This window comes from Mobula birostris, chromosome 7 (assembly GCF_030028105.1).
Source record: "Mobula birostris isolate sMobBir1 chromosome 7, sMobBir1.hap1, whole genome shotgun sequence".
NCBI classification, from domain to species: Eukaryota; Metazoa; Chordata; class Chondrichthyes; order Myliobatiformes; family Myliobatidae; genus Mobula; species Mobula birostris.
Genome location: NC_092376.1, coordinates 43,060,987 through 43,080,235, shown reverse-complemented (window position 1 = coordinate 43,080,235; position 19,249 = coordinate 43,060,987). Strand labels below are relative to the sequence as shown.

Below are 19,249 nucleotides of genomic sequence, written 5' to 3'. Positions count from 1 at the left end.
TATGCACAAAAATTTTTGTAAGTTACAATAAGAAATATTTAATAAATTAATAAGTAGTGCAAAAAGTGGGCAAAATAATGTGCAACTCAAACAAAATGCTAGAGAAACTCAACAAGCAGAATTTCCTGGTGGCCAACAATTTTAATTCCAATTCCATTCCCATTCCAACATGTCGGCACATGGCTTCCTTCACTGCCACAATAAGGCCACTCTCGGGTGACAGAGCAACACTTTTTAATGAACCAGATTTGATTAATGAGCTTAAGGTAAAGAACCCTTTGGAGGCAATGACTATAATATGATAGTCACCCTGCAATCTGAAAGGGAAAAGCTAGACTCAGATGTATCAGTATTTCAGCGGAGTAAAGGAAATTACAGAAGCATGAGAGGGGAGCTAGCCAAAGTTAATTGAAGGCGACACTAGCAAGAATGACAGCAGAGCAGCAATGGCTGGAGTTTCTGGGGATAATTCAGAAGGCACAAAATAGATATATCCCAAAGACGAAAAAGTATTCTAAAAGGAGGGTGAAGCAACCATGGCAGATGAAGGAAGTCAAAGACTGCATAAAAGCAAAACAGAGGGCATATAATATAGCAAAAATTAGTGGGCGGTTAGAGGATTGAGAAGCTTTTAAAAATCAAAGGAGGCAACTAAAAAGCCATAAGGAAAGAAAAGATGAAATATGAAATAAGTTAGCCAATAATATAAAAGAGGATACCAAAAGTATTTTTCAGATATATAAAGAGTAAAAGAGATAAGAGAGTTAATATTGGACTGCTGGAAAATGATGCTGAAGAGGACAATGAGGACAAAGTAATGGCGCATGGATTTAATGAGTATTTTGCATCAGCCTTCACTATAGAAGACGTGAGCAGTATGCCAGAAATTCAACAGTGTCGGGGGCAGAATTGAGTGCAATTGTTATACTAAGGAGAAGTAGCGTAGAAAGCTGAAAGGTCTGAAGTAGATAGCCACCTGAACCACCAGAAGGAATACACCCCAGCTTATCCAACTTTCCTTCATTATAACTTCGCAGCAACAATGAAGTAACAACTTAGCAGTTTCTCTGCTGCAATCACATCTACTCTGAAAAGTGGTGACCAGAGCCATATGCACTTTACAAACAGAGATCTAACTAGTATTGGAATAGCACCACATATATTTTTGTAGATCATCTTATTTACCCATCTTGTTTCCATTAATGATCATTACAACATAAACTCGAGTCTCCCAGCTCCTTTACATAATATTCTTCCAACATTTTCATATTCCTTTGTTTAGTTGAATCTCCATGTGTATCACCTTGTACTTCTCCAGATTATATTCCATCACCACCTTTCTGCTGAAGTCACGAATATCCACAGCAGTCCAAAACTGTCCCCCTTATTGTCTACCAAGTCACTGTTTGTAACATCTCTAAATGCTGTTACTGTAACCCCTTCATTGGACTAAATACTTTTTATTACAAAAAATGTACTGACTACTGTGAAGCTCCACAGGTAACAGATCTTTAGTTAGGAATGTACCAATGTGTCACTGCTCTCTGATGACTGCCACGAAGCTAAATTTTTGATCCAGTGTGAAACTCTCCTTTGTATCACTGGGGCTTTTAAGTTTTTGACCCTGGAGACCCTGCTAAAGCCAAGCAAGAATCTATGTTAATGACAACTTAGGCTTCCCTCATTGAGCCTCATGCAAGTCAGAAAGGCCCTTACATTTAAGCTCAAATTTATGGATTTTCAAATAACAACTGCAGAAGATACAAGAATGCATATTTATTACAAATTTTACTGTTTACAAATTTTACTGTATACCAAGAAATGAAGTGCGCTGCAGTGCACAGACAGACCTATATTAATTGCAGTCTCTTGCTTATCACCAGTAAGGACCCATATTTTAATTCCAGCTTTCATTAACGTTGAGATGGTTTCAGGGACTCCATTCTGAAGACGATCTTCAATGGCAGTTGCTCCAAGTAGCAACATGTTCTGAAAAAAAAATCATATAATAAGAGTTGTGCCGACATTCAAGTTCACTTAATGTAAGCAATTTCCTTTCATGTTATTGAATGGAACAGAGATTAATGGGACTAGTTTTGTCGATGGTTATTTAATTACCCTCTATGCTTTGCTATGTTAAAAGTCTAGTTGAAGTGCAGAATGCTACCATCAGAGGAAACTGAGGCCAACTGATTTGTTACTACAGGCAATAATGAAACTGCTGGACAAACTCAGAGGTTCAGGCAGCATCTGCAGAGCAGAGAGATGGCTGACATTTTGGGGTGAGCTCCTGCATGAGGACTACCACTAATTCTGACCACTGAAATCAAACAACAACAGTGATGAAGGACCAAACCAAGATTCCACATTTCCAGCATTTACTGCTGTGCCAGCTAATGCAATTTCACAAGAAGGAACAGTATTCACAGCTCAAGTTTTAAACTTAATTATAGGTGGAGTCTAATTGTGAAGATGCTCTGCTATTTATTTATTTTGTTTATTTATCATAGAGTATTTCCCTTTTATTTGGCTTTCATACAGTTAAAAGTTATATATATTTTTAAAAAAACACAAATAATGATGGCTTTCAGTTTGAAATGTTTAACAGTGCTGCACTCTACTGGATATAATGCAGTTGCTTCATATTAAAATCACAGTGGGAAAGCAGATTATTTATCAACCACTGCATTTTGTCTTAATACTCTTACGTTTAACTTTACATCTATGTCTCTTCATTCCAGTCCCCCTATGTATTGGGAATTGCTAGCTTCATCCCATTATTCCTCTCTTTCATTTATTTCCTTGTTTTTGGTTTAAAAAACAGGCAAAATTATTCATCATTTTTGACTTTTTTTCCATAATACTCAAAAGTCTAGTGAACCCACTCAGGTCCCATCTCCCTAACTAACATTCTTTTCAATACAGAATTCAAAACTGCAAAACTTTCCATTTGCAATTTTAATATTCCATCAGCATACCAATACACCCTGTCAAGCATCATACAATGTTTTTCACCCTCATTTATGGAATGCACATCTCATCTCCATTTGGCTGTCCATTACATCCACAATTTTTGAGCAAAGAGCTTTTTTAAATTATTCAAACTACCAGATTGTTATAAGAACAGATAATGCTGCATTTCTGGGAAGAAAAACAAAGTTAACATTAGAGGTCAAAGACCCTTCATCAGAACTGTAAGTTAAGAGGAACTTGTTAATCTTCAGAGAAGGTGGAGGAGTGGGATGTCTCCAATATGGTTAAGTGAATGTATCACAGAAGTTAGAGAATGAGAACATAGACAAAAGAACATAAAAGAGCACACACAAAATACTGGAGGAACTCAGCAGATCAGACAGCATCTATGAAAATGAATAAACAATCTATGTTTTTGGCCGAGACCCTTCTTCAGGACAGGAAAGGAAAGGGGAAGACACCAGAATAAAAAGGCAGGGGGAGGGAAAGGAGGACAACCAGAAGGTATTAGATGAAGCCAGGTAGCCAGGAAGCAAAGCGCTGGAGAGGAAGGAATCTGATAGGAGAGGAGAGTGGAGTGAGCTACAGGAGAAAGGGAAGTGGGAGGAGACACAGAGGAGGTGATAGGCAAGTGAGAAGAGGTAAGAGGCCAGAATGGGGAATAGAGGGGAGGGGGAGGGAAAATTATTTTTACCAGAAGGAGAAATTGATATTCATGCCATGAGGTTGCAGCTTATCTCTCCCAACGGAATATAAGGTGTTGCTCCTTACCCTGAGGGTGTCCTCATCTTGGCACAAGAGGTCATGGGAATGGGAATCGGAATTAAAATGTTTGGTCACTGGGAAGTTCTGCTTTTGGCAGATGGAGCAGAGCTGCTCGACGAAGCAGTCCCCCAACTAACAACAGGTCTTGCCAATGTAAAGGAGTCTGCATCAGAAGCACCACAACAGACAACCCCAGGAGATTCTCAGGTTGTCTCACCTGGGAAGGCTATTTGGGGCTCTGAATGAAGGTGAGGGAGGAGGTGAATAGGCAGGTGTAGCACTTTGGCCACTTGGAGGGATAGGTGGTGGGAGGGAGATTCGTGGGGACGGATGAATGGATGAAGGAATCTAGAAGGGCAATCCCAGCAGAAAGCAGAGAGAGGGGAGGTAAAGATATGTTTGGTGGTTGGATCCCTTTGGAGATGACAGAAATTGTGGAGGATGATGTGTTGAATGCTGAGGCTCGTGGGGTGGTAGGTAAGAACAAGAGGAGCTCTATCACTGCTGAAGACGGTGGGAAGATGGGGTGAACACGGATGTCTGGGAAATGGAAGAGGTGAGAGTGAGGGCAGCATCAATGGTGTAGGAAGGGAAACCCCATTCTTAGAAAAAGGAGAACATCTCTGATGTCTTCGAAAGGAAAGCTGCATCCTGGGAACAGATGTGGCGGAGATGAAGGAACTGAGAAAAGGGAATAGTATTTTTATCGGAGACAGGGTGGGGAGACGTATAGTCAAGAAAGCTGTGGGAATTGGTAGGTTTATAAAAGATGTTAATCAACAGTTTGTCTCTAGAGATGGAGACAGAGATCGAGAAAGGGGAGAGAGGTGTCAGAAATAGACCAAGCGAACTTAAGGGCAGGGTGGAAGTTGGAGGCAAGGTTGATGAAATTGACAAGCTCAGCATGGGTGCATGAAGCTGCACCAATGCAGTAGTCAATGTAGTGGGGTAAGAGTAGGGAAGGCTTGGAATGTAGACTGTTCTACTTAGCCAATGAAAAGGCAGGCATAGCTGGGGTCCATGCAGGTTCCCAAAAGAACGTAGGAGAAGCGAAATGCAAAGTAGGGTTTCCTCCCACGCACAGGTTAGTAGGTTATTTGGTCACATGCGTGTAATTAGACAACGTGGGCTTGTTGTGCCAGAGAGGCCTGTTACTGTGGGGTATCTCTAAATTAAAAGAGATAAAAAGACAATTATCACAGATACAGACATAGAAATCAAGTCATTTGAACTTGTAGAATTTGATATTGAACCTAGAAAGCTGTAACGTGCCCAGATGAGATCCTGTTCCTGCAACTTGTATTGGGCTTCATTGTCACACTGCAGGAGGCCTCAAAAGATAGGTCATAAAATCCTTTGGTTCTCCAATGATCTTTAGGAAACGAAATTTGCCACCCTTTTCCAGTCTTGCCCATGTGCAACTCAAGATTCATTCTTAAAGACACAGAGAACAGAAACAGACCCTTCTGCCCATCTGGTTCGTGCTAAGATGCCCAACTAAACTAGTCCAATTTTTCAGGGTTTAGCCCATAACCCTCTAAACCTTTCCTGTTCCTGTACCTGTCCCTGTCCAACTATTTCTTTGTTAAAAACTTGTTATTGAACCTGCCTGAACCACATCCACTAGCAGCTGATTCCGCTTACATACGACTCTTCATGCAAAAAACATTGCTCCTTGAATTCCTATTTAATCTTTCTCTCCTCACCTTAAACCTTTGACCTCTGAAGGGCATAGACAGGAAGAATGGATTGTTTTAGAAAAAAAAGTCTATGCCTCTCATGATTATATACAACGCTATAAAATCACCCCTCAGTCTTAGTTTGTCTAACCTCTCCTTATAACTCAGTCCCTCAAGTCCTGGCAACATCCTCATAAAATCTGCAGCAATTCCAGTTTAATAGCATCTTTCCTACAGTAGGTGACTAAAACTGAACACAATACTTCCGGTCAAGTTGGCATCTGCCTACAACACTCCTTTGGTCAACATCTTCTGGATAGATATGAAACCATATATTTAACCTCTTATCTTATAGGTTTGTTTTTCATCATGGATGTGATTCTGAAACTGCTGGAGCCTGTGATATACAGTTTAGAGATCGTTTGGGTGTTCCAGCAGTCTGCAGTCTCCGAGAGGATTCTGTGTGGCAGAGGTGGTGAGCGCGAGCCGATGTTCGACTCCATTTCATTGATTAAAGCACCAAGGGAGAATGAAGCATTGAGGGGAGTGTGGAAGGTGAGTGCCGGCTGCCTGCCTGCCTTCTGATCTTTCTGCTACACACAGGGAAAGGTCTGCCACTGGGCCCGGAGAGTGTTTGCCCAGGTTTTCTGCGTTGTGTGGACTTGGACTATAGGCTTTTTTTCATTCTTAAAAGTTTTTTTATATTTTGTGTTTGCACCCGATCTTTCTTTTTTTTTGTGTGGGAAGGGGATTTAGGGTTCGAAGTGCCCATTCCTGTTTGTTTGTTTTTTTGTGCGAGGAGGGATTTGGGGGCTGATGTGCCTGTTACATTTTGTTTGTTTTTTTTGTGCAGAAGGGATTGGGGTTGATACGCCTGCTCCATGTTTGTCTGTCTTTTGTGCAGGGAGGGGGATTTGGGGGTTGATGATCATGCTGCCTTTTCTTTTCTTTCTTGGTTTCATGGCTACCCGGAGGATAATTCTAAGTTGTATGCTTTGATAATAAATGAACCTTTGAACAATACTCCAAGTGCAACCTCACCAGCATCCCGTAGAACCGCACTATGACCTCTCAACATTTACACAGTCCCCTGACTGATGAAGCTTCTTCACCATCCTGTCTACCTGTGACTCCACTTTCAGGGAACATGAACTAAGAGTCACTTTGCCCTGCAACACTCCCAAAGGCCTTACCTTGATTTGACTTTTCAAAATGCAACATCTTGTACTTAACTGAATTGAACATTTGTTATTCCTTGGCCCTCTTACTCAGCTGATCAAGATCCCCAAATGATTTTTGATAGCCTTCTTCATTGTTCACTATACCAACTATTCCATCATCTGCAAATTGTTAACTGTCCTTTATACATTCTGAGCCAAATCATTAACAAAGAACAATGGGCCCAGCACCAACCCAAGATACTACAAGTCATGGGCCTCCAATCCAAGTATTAACTTTCCATCATCACCCCTATCACCCTTTGATTCCTACCATGAAGCCAACCAGCCAATTAGCCAGATCTCTCTGGATTCCATGAACTCTAGCCTTCTAGAGCATCCTACCACAAGGGACCTTATCAAAACTCTTGCTAAAGTCCATGTAGACCACATCTATTCAACTTTCTTGGTGATATCATCAAAAAACACAAGAAAAGTCAAGTTTCTAAGCCATGATCTCCCACTCACAAAATCATGCTCGCTATCCATAATCAACCCATGTCTTTTCGGATGCATGTATAACTTACCCTCAGTATCCTTTCCTGCAATTTTTTCCTATCACTGAAGTTACACCTAATGGTCCATAGACCCCAGGATTTTCTTTGCAAACTTTTTAAAATAAAGGCACAACATTTGCTATCCTGCAGTATATCAGCATCTCAACAGTGGTCAACAATGCAAATATTTCAGCCAGGGCTTCTGCAATTTTTTCTCTAACCTCCACAGTGTTCTTAGATATATCTGGCCAGGCCTTGGAAACGCGTCTACCTTCATATATTTAAGATGTCCAGTACCGCCTCTATGATAATGTGGACTAAGTTCTCCTCAATAACTTTAACTTGCTCCAAAATATTCATCTATTTATCCCTGGTAAAAACAGAGTAGAAATATTAATTAAGGACCTTGCCCATCTCCTGAAGTTCCATACAAAGACATTCATTTTGGTCATGGAGGCTCTTTATGCTCTCTTTTTCCCCCAGAGTAAACTTACAAAATTTCTCTGGATTTTTCTTAATCTCTCTGCCAAAGCTGTCTCGTGCTCCTTTTTTGCCATCCTGATTTCCTTTTTGAGTATGTTACGTAAGCGTAACTGGGTTGCCAAACCAGCAGAAATGGACCACTCGTTGGAGTCTGGATTACTAGGAACTAATAAAGTACCTAATAAAGTTTTATTAAAGAAATAAGTAACACAGTACTCTAATCGTAAGGATATAAATGCTACAGGTTACCAATGATAATACACACATGTACACAGAACTAGGGTAATAGGAATCAAACCAAGCTGTATCGCAGTCTAGGGGTAAAATGATCAGTCTTAAGTGATGCAGGGTTCAGTTCAGCTTAGTACAGTTCGCAGTAATCGCTGTTGTGCCGTGGGGTGGGGAGGGGAGGGGAGAGAGGGGAGAGAGGGGAGAGAGGGGAGAGAGGGGAGAGAGGGGAGAGAGGGGAGAGAGGGGAGAGAGGGGAGAGAGGGGAGAGAGGGGAGAGAGGGGAGAGAGGGGAGAGAGGGGAGAGAGGGGAGAGAGGGGAGAGAGGGGAGAGAGGGGAGAGAGGGGAGAGAGGGGAGAGAGGGGAGAGAGGATGAATGCAGTTTGTATCAGGCAGACCTTTGATGTCTTCTATCCCGCTGTGGTCACCGACTGTGACCCCTCCATTCTGGATACCACTGTTCTTCCGCGGTGAACCTGGCACCCAGGCAAGGGCGGACACACACACCAGGTTCCCACCGATTGTACCTTTACACCTATGGTTGGTTCCCGCGAACCGGACCTCCAAACTCCCACCAACTTGTGGGGGCACACCGCTCTTTCCAGGGTCTCGTTATCTCGTGATCTCGTGGTGTGTCGCGTGCCTAGCGAACCTGCTCTTTTTATCCCCCTGCTGGGGTATTGCCTGTCCATCAAACTTCAAGCAGTTCAGGTTCAAAGCAACCGGTCTGTCAATATTCTGAATTGTGTTTCTTTTCCGTTAATCTTTCTCTTCTCTCATTAGCATTTTGAACGTTTCTCCATTGTCTCTCTTATCTCTCTCATTTGCATCAATCACCCGATAACTTGGTTTGGCGTCACAAGTACATTCCTGCATGTCCAAAACTCCATCATTTGATCGCAGCTGCCTGAACCTGACCAATGCCTCCATCTTTTTCCCCCCGAATAGAGCGTCAATATGTTTTGTCATTCAGGGCTAACTACTTCTACCAGCCTTGCCCTTCACTCTAACAGGAGCATGCAGATCTTTAGCTCTCATTATCTCAGCTTTAAAGGCCCCCACTTTTGCCACAGGCCCCTTTGCCTGCAAATAACCGACTCCAATCAACTTTTGCATGTCAAAATTCGCCTTGTCCTAATTTAGAACACAAACCCATTGCCCAGTTCTGTCCCGTTCCACAACTATTTAAAAAAATTAATATAACTGTGGTCACAATTACAAAAGTGCCCCACCACTGACATCTCAGTCACTTATCCTGTCAAACAGTACATCAAACTTCGCCCTCTCCCTAGCAGGGCCCTCTGTATATTGTCCAGGGAACCTTTCCTGAACAATCTTAAGTTCCATCCTTTATCACACTTTAACAACACAGCTGCTCCAGTATATGTTAGGAAAGTTAAAATTCTCACCATGACAACCTTCCTTTCCTTGTAACTCTCCAATCTTCCTCCGTATTAGTTCTTCTAACTCCCTTTGTCCATTTGAAGGCTTATACCACAAGCCCAGCAAGATGATCATCCCCTTATTTCCAGCTCCAATCAATGATCCTTCAGTAATTTCACATCGCGCTGCCATGATGTTCACCTTGATCAAAAATGTAACACTCCCCCCACCTCTACCCCACCTAAGGCACCTGTACTGCATAACATTAAGCTGCCAGTCCCCTTAGCCATGTTTCTGTAATAGTTATAGCATCCCAGTCTCATATAGCTATCCACGCCCTGAGTTTATCTGCCATACTTGTCAGATCTCCTGCACGGTAAGAAATGAAATTTAATCTGATAGGCATTCCTCGCCCCCTGCCCAGCTCTTGCTGTCTTGTCTTTTCTATTTGCTGTCACTGACTTCTGTATCACTTTCCAGCCTCTCATTTTCCTCCCTGCCACTGAAAATTCTACCTTGTCTGCAATTCCAAAGCAGATATTGATATTGAAGAGGGTAGAGAATGACAGACAGAATTTACGATGCATTTTTGGAAATGCACGGTTAGGACAAACACAATGAATCCCTTCAACCGAAGGGTGTTTGGAATCTGAATGCATGGTAAAGGGAAATATTCTCACATTTCTGATAGAACTGAATTCCCAAAGTATTTATGGCTGTGAATGTGATGATAAATAGGATTAGTATGGATGAGTCTGCTGGTCAGTATGAATATGGAAGACATGAGGGTCTGTTTCTATGCTGTGCAAGTCTAATCTTTTGTCTGAGGTACAATTCTAGCTGGTGCAGTTTTCTTCTTAATTTCCACTGTCTTTTACAAGACCATAAGACATAGGAGCAGATGAGGGTTCCATGATGCCATGCTTAGCCAAATACCGTTTTGATGACTTTTACCAGGTTTCTGGGATGTAGATCTGCTCTGTTTTTGGACCAAAGCTATAGTAAGCTCAGAAACTAAATGCTTTGGTAAAATCTAGATAATTGTCTACCACAACCCCACATAATAGCATTGTTCACAGTTGAAAGTAGAAAGACAGATGGCAATTCTGGATTTATCCTACACTTTGTGGGATGGGTATAACTACACAATTATACTGTAGAATAGATACCATGAGTTGCAGCTGCACTATCCAGCTCACGTGGTGGCATGGACAGTTTTAGAGCATCTCCAGCTATACACCTAGCATTAAGAGCTTGATGCAGATTGGTTATTTAAATATGGATATGATACAATGAATACACAATGAAATGTAGCAGTAAATGCTGACAAAATAATTCTTATATGTATTGTTTTTCCTCTCTAAGAATGAAAACCTCCACTCTAAGCCTCCTTTTTTCTCCAGTAAGAAAAATAGTGAGCCAGTCTTCCCTCAGGCTACTTACCTTCTTCTATTCTACTGCATTGAAAAACTATTTCAGCCACAGTAGCCCCCGAGGTCAGATTCAAATTGAAAGTAAACTCATTACCATTTGTCCATAAGTACCTACAACTGGAATAAAAGTACATTTCCCTGTGGCTGGTTAAAAACCTGGCAAACTTACGAAGTAGATTCAGCCAACAAAGCATGACAGGCCTATTGAGGCCTAGTGAAAGACTCCAGATAACAAATAAAAATCCCTGTGGGGATTACAGCAGGGCAGTATTAAGACAAATTCTTTTATGGCATCCCTACTTCCCTGTGTGGAAATACCATTGCTGCTACAACACAGGGCTAATTGCACAAATACAACAAAAGTCACCTCTCACCTTTTCAATGAGTTCATAGCATTCCTCAAGCTTGCTGGCTCTGTTCCGAAGAGATGTGCTGGCTTCATGATAAATTTGTGCCCACTGCTTATAATCATGAAATTCCAGGTCAGTATATGCAAAACACAATGTCCTTAAACCTGAAAAGTAGTTAAAGTTTCTTCAGCAAAAGAATCAGAATCAGGTTTATTATCACCGGCATATGTAATGAAATTTATTAATTTAGCAGCAGCAGTTCAATGCAATACATAATATAGAAAAAAATAATAAATCAATTACAGTACAGGGTATACATATAGTGAATAGATTAAAAAAATCATGCAAAAACAGAAATAATATATATTAAAAAGTGAGGTAGTGTTCATGGGTTCAATGTCCATTTAGGAATCAGATGGCAGAGGGGAAGAAGCTGTTCCTGAATCGCTGAGTGTGTGCCTTCAGGCTTCTGTACCTCCTACTTGATGGTAACAGTGAGAAAATGGCCCCCTGGGTGCTGGAGGTCCTTAATAATGGACGCTGCCTTTCTGAGACACTGCTTCTGGAAGGTGCCCTGGGTACTTTGTAGGTTAGTATCCAAGATGGAGCTGACTAAATTTACAACCCTCTGCAGCTTCTTTCAGTCTCGTGTCCCCCCCCCCCCACCCCCCATACCAGACCGTGATGCAGCCTGTCAGAATGCTCTCCACGGATACCATCTCCAGAATACATAAACCATGACCAGGAATCTCCTTACACTCATTCAAAGGGAGTGGATGAACAAGAACTTGAGGGTGTGAGAGTATGGGGTGGGGTGGGAGAGAGAGAGAGCAAGGGAGTGCAGTGAACAATCATATACAGGCTTGGCTTCCCGAAGAAAGGACAGAACTGTCGTATGAGGATTGTACTAAAGGCTCACTGGATTGATTCTTTTGAAAGGGGCACAGGGAGATGGGAGTTAATTAACCTATGAGGAGCAGTTAAGCATTAAGCAGTTTAGGTCATACAGTCCAGAATTGAGAGGTGAGCTCAGAATCAGAATCAGGTTTATTATCACTGGCATGTGACATGACATTTGTTAACATACCAGCAGCAGTTCAATGCAATAAATAATCTAGCAGAGAAAAAAAAGTTAAAAAAAATAATAAACAAATCAATTATGTATATTGAATATTTTTAAAATGTGCAAAAATAGAAATATTGTATATTAAAAAAGTGAGGTAGTGTCCAAAGATTCAATGTCCATTTAGGAATCAGACAGCAGAGGGGAAGAAGCTGTTCCTGAAACGCTGAGTGTGTGCCTTCAGGCTTCTGTATCTCCTACCTGATGGTAACAGTGAAAACAAAGCATGACCTGGGTGATGGAGGTCCTTAATAATGGATGCTGCCTTTCTGAGACACCACTCCCTGAAGTTGTCCTAGGTACTTTGTAGGCTACTACCAAGATGGAGCTGACTAGATCATTAAAATTAATATAATTCTTATAGATCTTGACACTGTGGATAGACGATTAATGTTTTCCCCTAGCTGTGAAGTTTAAAACCAGGGGTCACAGATTTGAAATTTGTGTTTAGCCATTCAGTATGACTAAGAATACTGTGGGTAATGAACTGAGTAAAGTTAAGAGAGAGGTTAGTAGGTTTTTGGATAGTAAGAGTATCAAGGGATATAGGGCTAGTGCCAACAATGAACATCCATATTTTCTTTGAATGGTAGAATAGTGTGGGAGGTCAAAATGACCTGCTGCTGTTACGATGTTATGCTCTTATATCTTAACCATGAGAGGGCTATGGTAAATATCAGAGAATACAATTAAATAAAGTGAAAGAGGAAAACGTTCCAAGAGGAAAGTTTTCACAACTTTGCATATCAGCATCTAATTGACAGACTCCACTTAGGTAATGACCTGATTAGTTAAGAGAAAATTATTGTTGACTTCCAGAATGGGGAAGGGTGAAGAAATCAGTTTTGTTTCGTTCCTTTACTTTTTCTGAATTGTAGCTTTTACACTCACACTCTCCACTCAGGGTATGTTGGAAAGGTCAAACTTGGAGCAAAACAATATATGGCAATTCCTCTCCCCTCTGTTTCCACTGTTTCTCAAAGCTCACCATATTACTTGGGCAAGAGCTTACAAAACATATGCTATAAAAAATTAAGAAAAGGTGAGAGGCAGGCAGCTTATTTAAGCAGTGCAATAGATTATCTGCTCAAATTAATGTTCTCTTACACCACAGATGTACAGCAAACATCAGAGAATGATAATGAGCAACATATCAATTCACTGAAGTTTGAAAGTTAAATACACTGATACTACTATTCATTTTTTAGCCTTGGTAAAAGGGGATGCACGTGGTGGCATGTGTTTTGCTGGCTATAGTAAGATTACTATAATTGTATTCATAGCAAGTTTCGATCTAAGTATCATCCATATCATAAAGTGCATCTTATTTCAGTTTCCTCACCTTCTGCAGCAAACTGATCAAGATGATTCAATGTCTGAACTCTGTAATTTGACAATTCAGAAAGTCTTTCAAAAATGACATTGTCCTGTTAATAGCAAGAAATTCATTAGTTCACCTTTCAAATACCTCGTACAAATTCTCAATTATGGTAAGATGATATTCTTTGAAAATTAAAATTTAATTGAGAACTATTATGTTATTAGATTGATAATTGGCATCATTGGAATATTAATCAAAAAGATTGTTCAAAATAAGGCCCAATGCAATGTCTTTTAATTAAAACATTCTTGCCAATAAAAGAGAACGGTATTTTCTCTGTGCAGCTTTCAGCTCTAACAGACAACAATTAACCCATTAGCTCCAAAGTTCTGAACATGTTGTATGGCCACCTGTGAACTTCTGACATTGAAGTCTGCATTTTCAGTACCAATATTCAGAGGTTCAAAGAAATAATAGAAACTATATGGCTCTCAGTTAGGAAGCCTTAGTCTAAACTATTTCTTTAAATCTTGCTTCTGATTAGAAGCTATTTTGATAAATAAAAATAAATGAAAGGAACTGAAATGAAGCAATCAGAAGTTGAATGAATTCTGTCTCCAATGCAAATTGAGACCAACCATCCATCTCACTACAACCATGGATGAAATATAAGGAGTTTCTGGATCTAAAAGTCTCAGGATGCCTGTGTTGAATGGAAATTCCTAGGGTCTGAAGTGATATCTGTCAGAGTGAACAGTGGAGCAGACTCGAAGGGCCAAATGGCCTAATTCTGCTCCTAAGTCATCTGGTCTATATTTGGAAGATATTTTTGGTCTCAGGAGTCAGACAGAATAGAAACTGTCTCTGAAGCCACTACGCTCAGTCTTAGCCACTGAAGCTCTCAACTCCTCTGGGGTTGTCATAGGCCTCTTGGTGACCTCCCTCACTAGGCCCCTTCTTGCAAGGTCACTCAATTTTTGAGGACAGCCTGCTCCAGGCAGATTTACAGCTGTGCTATCTTTCCATTTCTTGATCATTGACTTAACTACATTCCAAGGGATATTCAATGACTTGGAAATTTTCTTGTATTCAGACAGATGGTTTGAAATGTGTCTATTTTAATGCGAGGAGTATTATGAATATAGCGGATGAGCTTACAGCGTGGATCAGCACTTGGACCTATGATGTTGTGGTCATTACAGAGACTTGGATGGTGCAGGGGCAGGAATGGCTACTTCAAGTGCCAGGCTATAGATGTTTCAGAAAGGACAGGGAAGGAAGCAAAAGAGGTGGGGGCGTGGCACTGTTGATCAGAGATAGTGTCGCGGCTACAGAAAGGGAGGAAGTCATGCATGGATTGTCTATGGAGTCTCTGTGGGTGTTTTTTTTAATAGACCACTCAATAGTAACAGAGACATCAAGGAGCAGATAGAGAGACAGATTCTGGAAAGGAGTAACAATAATAGGGTTGTTGTGGTGGAGATTTTAATTTCCAAAATATTGATTGGCATTTCCCTAGAGTGAGGGGTTTAGATGGGGTGGAGTTTGTTAGTTGTGTTCAGGAAGGTTTCTTGACACAAGATGTAGATAAGCCTACAAGAGGAGAGGCTGTACTTGATCTGGTATTGGGAAATGAACTTGGTCAGTTGTCAGGTCTCTCAGTGGGACAGCATTTTGGAGATAGTGATCACAATTCTATCTCCTTTACCACGGCATCAGAGAGGGACAGGAACAGACAAGTTAGGGAAACATTTAATTGGAGTAAGGGGAAATATGAGACTATCAGGCAGGAACTTGGAAGCATAAACTGGAAACAGATGTTCTCAGGGAAACATATGGAAGAAATGTGGCAAATGTTCAGGGGATATTTGCATGGGGTTCTGTGTAGGTACGTTCCAATAAGACAGGGAAAGGATGGTAGGGTACAGGAACTGTGGTGTACAAAGGCTGCTGCAAATCTAGTCAAGAAGAGGAGCTTACAAAAAATTCAAAAAACTAGGTAAAGGTAGAGATCTGGAAGATTATAAGGCTAGCAGGAAGGAGCTTAAGAATGAAATTTGGAGAGCCAGAAGGGGCCATGAGAAGGGCTTGGCAGACAGGATTAAGGAAAACCCCAAAGCATTCTACAGGTATGTGAAGAGCAAGGCATGAGAGAATAGGACCAATCAAGTGTGACCGTGGAAAAGTGTGTATGGAACCAGAGGAGGTGGCAGAGGTACTTAATGAATACTTTGCATCAGTATTCATTACAGAAAAGGATATTGGTGACTGTAGGGATAACTTACAGTGGACTGAAAAGCTTGAGCATGTAGATATTAAGGAAGAGGATATGCTGGAGCTTTTGGAAAGCATCAAGTTGGATAAGTCACCAGGATCGGATGGGATGTACCCCAGGCTACTGTGGGAATCGAGGGAGAAGATTGCTGAGCCTCTGGAGATGATCTTTGCATCATCAATGAGGACAGGAGAGGTTCCGGAGGATTGGAGGGTTGTGGATGTTGTTCCCTTATTCAAGAAAGGGAGTAGAGAGAGCCCAGGAATATAGACCAGTGAGTCTCACTTCAGTGGTTGGTAAGTTGATGGAGAAGATCCTGAGAGGCAGTATTTATGAACATTTGGAGAGGCATAATATGATTAGGAATAGTCAAGCACGGCTTTGTCAAAGGCAGGTCATGCCTTATGAGCCTGAATGAATGTTTTGAGGATATGACTAAACACAATAATGAGGGTAGAGCCATAGATGTAGTGTATATGGATTTTAACAAGGTATTTGATAAGGTATCCCATGCAAGGCTTATTGAGAAAGTAAGGATGCATGGGATCCAAGGGGACATTGTTTTGTGGATCCAGAACTGGTTTGCCCACAGAAGGCAAAGAGTGGTTATAGACGGGTCATATTCTGCATGGAGGCCGGTGACCAAAGGTGTACCTCAAGGGACCCCTACTCTTCATGATTTTTATAAATGAAGCGGAGGGATGAGTTAGTAAATTTGCTGATGACGCAAAGGTCGGGGGTGCTGTGTATAGTGTGGAGGGCTGTCAGAGGTTACAGCGGAACACTGATAGGATGCAAAAAATGGGCTGAGAAGTGGCAGATGGAGTTCAACCCAGATAAGTGTGAGGTGGTTCATTTTGGTAGGTCAAATATGATGGCAGTATATAGTATTAATGGTAAGACTCTCGGCAGCTTGGAGGATCAGAGGGATCTTGGAGTCTGAGTCCATAGGATACTCAAAGCTGCTACACAGGTTGACTCTTTGTTAAGAAGGCATACAGAGCATTGGCCTTCATCAATCGTGGGATTGAGTTTAAGAGCCAAGAGGTAATGTTGCACCTATACAGGACCCTGGTCAGACCCCACCTGGAATACTGTACTCAATTCTGGTCGCCTCACTGCAGGAAGGACGTGGAAACCATAGAAAGTGTGCAGAGGAGATTTACAAGGATGTTGCCTGGATTAGGGCCATGCCTTATGAGAATAGGTTGAGTGACCTCGGCCTTTTCTCCTTGGAGCGGCGGAGGATGAGAGGTGGCCTAATAGAGGTGTACAAGATAATGAGAAGCACTGATTGTGTAGATAGCCAGAGAATTTTTCCCAGGGTTGAAATGGCTAGCATGAGAGGGCACAGTTTTAAGGTGCTTGGAAGTAAGTACAGAGGAGATGTCAGGGGTAAGTTTTTTTTATGCAGAGAGTGGTGAGTAATTGGAATGGGCTGCTGGCGGAGGCGGAAATGATAGGGTCTTCTAAGAGACTCCTGGATGGATACATGGAGCTTAGAAAAATAGAGGGCTATGAGTAAGCCTAGGTAGTTCTAAGGTAAGGACATGTTCAGCACAGCCTTGTGGGCCGAAGGGCCTGTATTGTGCCATAGGTTTTCTATGTTTCTACGTATTCATCTCCTGACTTGTGCTTTTCAATAACCTTTTCGCAGAGTTGCTTGGAGTGTTCCTTTGTCTTCATGGTGTAGTTTTTGCCAGGATACTGACTCACGAGCAGTTGGACTGTCCAGATACAGGTGTTTTTTACTACAATCAATTGAGCCAGCCTGACTGCACACAGGTGATCTCCATTTAACTAATTATGTGACTTCTAAAACCAATTGGCTGCACCAATGATGATTTGGTGTGTCAAATTAAAAGGGGTGAATAATTATGTAATCAATTCTTTTTTTGTTTTATATTTGTAAATAATTTAGATCACTTTGTAGAGATCTGTTTTCACTTTGACATGAAAGTGTTTTTTTCTGTTAGTGTCAAAAAAGCCAAATTAGATCCACTGTGATTCAATGTTGTAAAACAATAAAACATGACAACTTCTGGGGGGGGGGGCAATACCTTTTAAGTTCTATGAGTAGCAGCAGCTAGTTAATTCAACAGAAAGTTAGTCTCAAAAAAAAAACAACTCATCAATAAGTAACCTCCCATCAATAATTAAACAGATACATTGTGTTTAAGGATGTAGCTGGCAGTTCACAGTGGGAGAACACTGAAGCCATTTGCTTTGGAAACTGCCTAGGCAAGTCTCTTCCCTTGACTCTTGTAAAATCATTTAATCAAACAATGAAACATCTATTGATACTGAGAGGCTGTCAAACCAGCTAGTGGATGAGGGACATTCTGATTCTGTACCATCATAAGGGAAGCAATAAATAAATGTTCATGTTAATCAACTGTAATTGTTTATTTCTGCCACATAGGAACACAACATCAGTTTATGGACAGTAACCCAGGGACTGGCTGCACTCCTTAAATGATGCAAGTGTAACTGCTTCAGGCAGAGCGTTCCAGATTTAACACTCCTCTGGATGAAAGTGTTCTTTCTTCTCTCAACTGGGGCCTCTCATCTCTTATGCTAAACATCTGCCCTCTAGTTTAGATTCCTCTGCCATGGGGGGGGGGGGACCTCCTGCCATCTACTCTAGCCAAGCCACTCACAATTTTGTATATTTCTTGAAGGTCCTTGCTCCATCTGCTCTACTTCAAGGAAAACAAACACAGCATATTTCCACACGACACAGAAGCAGAATTAGGCCATTCAGCCCATCGAGCAGCCCATCGAGTCTGCTTCACCATTCTGTCATCACTGTTTTATTATCCCTGTCAATCTCATTCTCCTGCCTTCTTCCTGTTACCTTTGATGCCCTTAATACCATTAGGTGCCACAGTAACATAGCAGTTAGCATGACGCTATCACAGCTCAGGGCACTGCAGTTCGGAGTTCAATTTTGACGTCCCCTGTAAGAAAGTCTGTAGGTTTTTCCCGTGTGTGTGTGGGTGTCTTTCAAGTGCTCTGGTTTCCTCCCACATTCCAAAAATGTACCGGTTAATAGGTTAATTGGTTATTGTAAATTGTTCTGTGATTAGGCTAGGGTTAAAAAAAAAGTAAGTTGCTGGGTGGTGTAGTTCAGTTGGGCCAGAAGGGCCTGTTCCAAGCTGTATCTCTAAATAATCACTTTAAATATACCCAATGTCTTGGCTTCCACAGCCGTCTGTGGCAGTAAGTTCTACAGATTCACCACCCTCTGACTAAAAATATTCCTGCTCATCTCCATTCTAAATGGACATTCCCCTATTCTGAGGTTGTGCCCTCTGGTCCTAGACTCCCCCATTATAGGAAACATCCTCTCCACATCCAGTCTATCTACGTCTTTCAACATTCAATAGATTTCAAAGAGATTCCCCCTTCATTCTTCTAAATTCCAGTAGGTACAGGCCCATGGTCATCAAACGCTCCTCATACATTAACCCTTTTATTCCCAGAATCATTCTCATGAACCTCCTCTGGACCCTCTCCAA

The 19,249-nt window shown here is 41.4% G+C and overlaps 1 protein-coding gene across 6 annotated transcripts in view; it reads right to left on the bottom strand.

Moving 5' to 3' along the window:
- The window catches only part of atp8a2 (ATPase phospholipid transporting 8A2), a 510,439-nt gene that overhangs the window by 268,880 nt on the left and 222,310 nt on the right, over positions 1–19,249 (bottom strand). For all 6 annotated transcript variants that reach the window (XR_011886570.1, XM_072263012.1, XM_072263011.1 and 3 more), the window contains 3 exons: positions 13,475–13,559; positions 11,034–11,173; positions 1,851–1,989 (listed from right to left, as the gene is read on the bottom strand). Coding sequence is in view for 5 of the 6 variants with exons in the window: in XM_072263012.1 (XP_072119113.1) it covers positions 1,851–1,989; positions 11,034–11,173; positions 13,475–13,559 (364 nt within the window). In the remaining variant the exon portion in view is untranslated. The remainder of the gene's footprint in view (positions 1–1,850; positions 1,990–11,033; positions 11,174–13,474; positions 13,560–19,249) is intronic.